General features: G+C 45.9%; 1 protein-coding gene across 1 annotated transcript in view; it reads left to right on the forward strand.

The window, feature by feature from the left end:
• Positions 1–919, forward strand: part of LOC123089805 (deoxypodophyllotoxin synthase) — a 3,322-nt gene extending 2,403 nt beyond the window's left edge. The window contains exon 3 of the mRNA XM_044511381.1: positions 479–919. Coding sequence (XP_044367316.1) covers positions 479–727 — 249 coding nt within the window. The 3' untranslated portion in view covers positions 728–919. The remainder of the gene's footprint in view (positions 1–478) is intronic.
• The last annotated feature ends 4,733 nt before the right edge of the window (positions 920–5,652 follow it).

Here is a 5,652-nt window from a genome sequence, read left to right on the forward strand (position 1 = left end):
GGACTTGTTAGTATTATACACCTTTTTCCCAAACTAAATCAGCGGAAAGGAAGAGAAGCGAAATGGAAACCTTATGCATATATAGCAATAGGTGAGAAGAGAAGAGAAGAGATGCATGCCCTCAGTTAAACAGCTTAAATCGCGGTTGGCAATACTATAATAACAACAAAGAACACATAGTATTGTTTCCCAGTTAATTAGCGATTAACTTTCCAAAAAATACAAGCAACTACTCCCTCCCTTCTCAAATATTTGTCTTTCCGAACATTTCAAATAGAATACAACATACGGATGTATGTTGACATATTTTCGAGCGTAGATTCACACATTTTGCTTCGTATGTAGTCAATTGTTGAAATATTTAGAAAGACGAATATTTGGGAACAAAGGGAGTACATATTATTCAACCTTCCTTCTAAATTTGGCAGGTTATACTCATTCTTTGATTCTCACCCTATATAAATGTTATATGTTACAGGTCCTAACAAATGGAAGGACGCCGTCATGCCTCCACCGTGTTAGGACGCCGAGCAACCGCGAGCGCTTCTCGGTGGCTCTCCACTGCCGCCGAAAGGACGACGCCTTGGTGGCTCCAATGGCTGAGCTGGTCGACAGAGACCACCCTCTGATGTATAACCCTTGCATTGCCGGCGAGTACACCATATTTCGCTACTCCGAGGAAGGGCGCGACCACGGCGACCCACTCAAGGCTTTCTGCGGTGTCTGACTCCCTTGACCGTTAATATAAGTTGGTACTGTGGCCTCATTTTCTGCGTATAAAACCATCCATGGTATGTGTTTCTTATATACACAGCTAGACCTTTTATACACTACAAATAATGTTGTTTTAGAGTTGGGACAGTCTCAAATCTGTAATAAATTACGAATGATGGTGCTACAGAATACCATCCATGATGAATAAAATATAATGAGACCATTTTCCATGTATTGATAGCAAACATTGAAAAGTTTGCCTAAAGTGCGACAATACTTGAAGATGATTTGTCCTAAAGTAGAACACCCCCTTTACTTGAGTTCTTCACTGTGAAAGATCTGTAGAAACTCATGAACCTCACGGTGAATTCTGCCATGGTTTTGTAAGGGTCAGCTATTTCAGTAGACTACAGTTCAGAAGTGAACCGAACCAAAAACAATGAGCATGACGTTCAATCTCTATGAAGTATTGGATGGCTTCCCCTTCAGTAGTCCCCGTTTCAGGTGGTTCAATCACTTTTCTATGGCTCCCTTAAAGTATGTGCGGTCATGGCCTTCCACGGCAAAATGTTCTATACTGATATCCCAATTTGTGTCCCAAGATCTGTATTCACTGAGTTGTTCTTTCTGAAACTTGTGGCCTCCGCACATACATCAGCGTGTACACATAGTAATCTAGATGTAAAGCAAGCAGGCAAAGAACACATACATAAGCGTATACACATAGTATAATCTAGTTGAGCAATCGAAACAAAAAATCACTGTGATTTTAGCAATAGTCGGTTACACAGGCATCCGAAGTGATATTTAGGATTTTAGCAATAGTCGGTTACACAGACATCGGAAGTGATATTTAGGGACTTCTCTTTCCTAGTTAGAGGGATTACTATTTTGTACCCTCTCTGTCCCATAGTGTAGGACGTTTTTTGATACTAGTGAGTTAAAAAAAGTCCTAAACTATGGGACGGAGGAAGTGACAACTACTCCCTCCGTCCCATAATATAAGAGCGTTTTTTACACTATGTAGTGTAAAAAACGCTGTTATATTATGGGACGAAGGGAGTAATAATTTCGACCAGAAGCAACTTAATAATGTCACCCTGATTAGTACTATTGGTTACTGACAATCTGCTTTCGCTCTCACTGGTTTCATCTTCCATTACACACATCCATTTCTTTATAACATTATGTTAAAAAAAAAGATGAACAAGAACAAAGAGACCTTGCAACACTACTCATCAATCAGTGAGTGAGTGAGACTGTGGGGCCCAATTAGGACACAAGCAGAAGATAACCTGACAGGCCAAGAACGCATTCACAGGCCCAATAAGTATACTGAGGAGGTGGAACACACAGCACATTAACACGAACTCTACTCTCTGTCGGATGTGGCAAAGTTCCATTCTAGCTTCAGGTTCCACTCAGGATCTATCTGCATCAGCTGGTTGCCCACATCAGGGGTCGACGACAAACGAAATGCAGATCCACACATCTCTCCGTGACAGGATGCCCACATCTGCATCGATTTCACAAGGCAAAACAAAGACTTTGTAATGAGAGCTCCATCGACAAACATGTCACTGGTTTCAATCAGAGCAGTGCGTAGAATATCAGTTTCAGAGTTGGGCTTGGTGTCTCCTGATTTAGGGTAACTAACATCTATCAGATACCAGTTTTCAGAGCAACTATTTACTGAGCCGAAGGTCTGAATGGTCTAGCAACTGTTTTTAGGGTCCCTAGAAAGTAACCACGACAAGGTTGGTTCTAGTCTATGGATGATCTATCAACTTACTCAACTAAGGTTACACACAAGCGAAGCCTGTTTTCAGATAAAGGAATTACTTTCCCCAATAAAACTTATTGTTGTTTCCGTCCTTGATAGAAAACAAAATTCCCCTCGCAAATCCATTCAAAACAGAATTAACTTCAAAATTTATATCTATGCAAGTGCAGCATGCTGACATACTCTTGTACGCCATGCTCCCCTTGAATAAGTTGAAGTCATCAAGTGCAGAAAACAAGAAAAAGATAGTAACCAACCGTGGTGATCGCTGAAGATCACCATCATCTCGATTTGCTCTACATCTAGATGGTTTAGGGATTCTGAAAAGAAACAAAAAGAATATGTAGGCAAACTTACCGGATGGAAAACGGAACGGCAGCATTACCGCACAGACTGTCCATGTAATCCAGACAGCAACCTGATTTGAAATGTAACATAACTAGCTTGGTACTACTCTTGTGCGCACATAAGCTCCTTTCTTTCCTCTCTTTTTTCTTTTGCACTTTTGCTTGTTTTGGTTCAGTGAGGTACCAACGGCTTAATATTGTGAACTGTACATATTTAGAAATTCAGTGAGATATCAAAGAAGCTTGGAAGTAGTTACAATAAAATATGAGTAGAATGGAATTTGTAAATATGTATCTGTGCTTCTAACAAGAATCCCTTAGCACATATACCTGACTGCACTTCTTTTCTGGTTGTCCACATTTTTTTTAGCTCTGCAAACAGTATCGGTGCCATCGTCCCAGCGCCCCCTGTTTGTTTGTTGGTGGCAACCCAGACTCGCCTAACTTAGGACCTGTTCGGTATTCATCCACTCATAGAATCTACGGAGCGGGCAAGCTGCAACTATGCCAATTTGAACTGCAGCTCCGCCAACTCCCGGAGCGGAGCTGTGGAGCGGAGCATTACAGAACGGCCCCTTAGCTATGCCATCCATAGGAACCAACCAAACAAGCCTTCCAAACTCGCCATCTTGCTACTATGAGTTAGTTACTGCATTTCGTATGGAACCAACAATGGAGTTTGCTACCTCTAACGCTGAGAATGGACAGAGGGGCAAGTTGGAGATGGAGACCAAGAACTCAAAGGGGCATCCAAAAAACTGATCTCTCAACTTCGAGTAGGACGATGAATTCAGTCTGTATATTCCATCATCACACAATGTACAGCATATATAGTGCTGGAGTGGTTACAAGAGAGCCCGAAGGAAGTGGCACGCAGGCCCGGGCGAGATCTATGATCCTATATACTAGGAATACAAGTACATACAGTTACACAGGTATAATACACGTTAACACCCCCCCTCAGCCGGAACTCCATGGGGAAGGATGTTGAGGCTGGTTCTGAACTCGTGGAAGACCTGTGATGGAAGCCCCTTGGTGAAGAGATCTGCAAACTGCGAGCTGGATGGTACGTGGAGAACACGAATGTCGCCGAGGGCCACGCGGTCACGTACAAAGTGCAGATCAATCTCGATATGTTTCGTGCGCTGATGTTGGACAGGATTAGATGCAATGTAGGAGGCCGAGACGTTGTCACAATAGACAATGGTGGCACGGGTCGGTGGGCGAGGAGCTCATGTAAGAGTTGTCGCAACCAACATGCCTCAGCAACACAGTTCGCGACGCCACGATACTCGGCCTCAGCGCTCGAACGAGAAACAGTGGCTTGCCGTTTGGATGACCAAGATAGCAAGTTGTGACCGAGAAAAACACAGAAGCCCGACGTGGACTTGCGTGTGTCCGGGCATCCAGCCCAATCAGCATCGGTGTAGGCCACAAGATCCAGAGGAGAGGACTTGTACAACTGCAAGCCAAAGTGGGTGGTGCCACGAAGATACCGTAGAATGCGTTTGACAAGTGTCATGTGAGAATCACGAGGTGCATGCATGAATAAGCACACTTGTTGAACCGCATATGAGAGGTCCGGGCGAGTAAGAGTGAGGTATTGGAGGGCACCGGCCAGGCTACGGTATAGAGTGGGATTTTCGAGGAGGCAACCATCATGAGCGGAGAGTTTGGACTGTGTATCAATGGGAGTGGAAACGGGCTTGCAATTGAGCATCTTGGCGCGGGCGAGAACCTCAAGGGCATACTGCTGTTGGCAGAGAAATAAGCCATAGGTGTTGGGTGTGACGTTGATGCCAAGGAAATGATGAAGCTCTCCAAGGTCGGTCATGGAAAACTCACGTTTGAGAGAAGAAATTACGTGATGAAGAGCGCAGGGAGTGCTTGTGGTTAGTATGATGTCATCAACGTACACAAGGAGGTAGGCAATGGAGTCATCACATTGCAAGATGAAGAGAGAGGTGTCGCTCTTGGATGCATGGAAACCAAGAGACAACAGGAAGGAGCGGAAGCGCTGGAACCAAGTGCGTGGTGCCTGCTTCAAGCCATAGAGGGACTTACGAAGGAGGCACACGTGGTCCGGCCGGGAGGAATCCATAGACCCAGCTGGTTGAGCACAGTATACCGTCTCCTTGAGATCGCCGTGGAGGAAAGCATTCTTGACGTCGAGCTGGTGAATAGGCCAAGAGCTGGAGGTGGCGATGCTGAGCACAACGCGAATGGTGGCCGGCTTGACAACCGGACTAAATGTCTCGTCATAGTCGACACCCTCCTTCTGATTGAACCCTCGAACCACCCATCGTGCCTTGTACCGAGCCAAAGTGCCATCGGTGTTGAATTTGTGGCGAAAGATCCACTTGCCAGTCACCACGTTAACACCTGCAGGTTTAGGAACCAACGACCAAGTAGAATTCGCAATTAAAGCATCATATTCAACTAGCATGGCACGTTGCCAATTGGCATCTTTGAGCGCGGAACGGTACGTGGGGGGAATGGGAGATATAGTGGTGGTGGGTGTATGGGCGAGGAAGAGTCATTTGGGTTGGCAGAAACCCGATTTGGACCTGGTATGCATTTTGTGTGCGTTGTGGGTTGGTTTTACTGGTTTGGCATGAGCTGGGAGATGTGGCTGCACGGGAGTGGAGGGCGTGGAAGGAGAGGCGGATTGCGTGGGGCCAGGAGCAGGGCTGGCAGGCGAGAGATCCGAGGCGGATCCGGTCGCAGGGGAATCTGGCGTACGATCCGAGGCATGGGGCGCGGGCGACCGGGTGGGCGCGAGGGCCGAGGATGCGCGTGGGGGCGTCG

The sequence above is a fragment of the Triticum aestivum genome, chromosome 4B (genome assembly GCF_018294505.1).
Source record: "Triticum aestivum cultivar Chinese Spring chromosome 4B, IWGSC CS RefSeq v2.1, whole genome shotgun sequence".
NCBI classification, from domain to species: Eukaryota; Viridiplantae; Streptophyta; class Magnoliopsida; order Poales; family Poaceae; genus Triticum; species Triticum aestivum.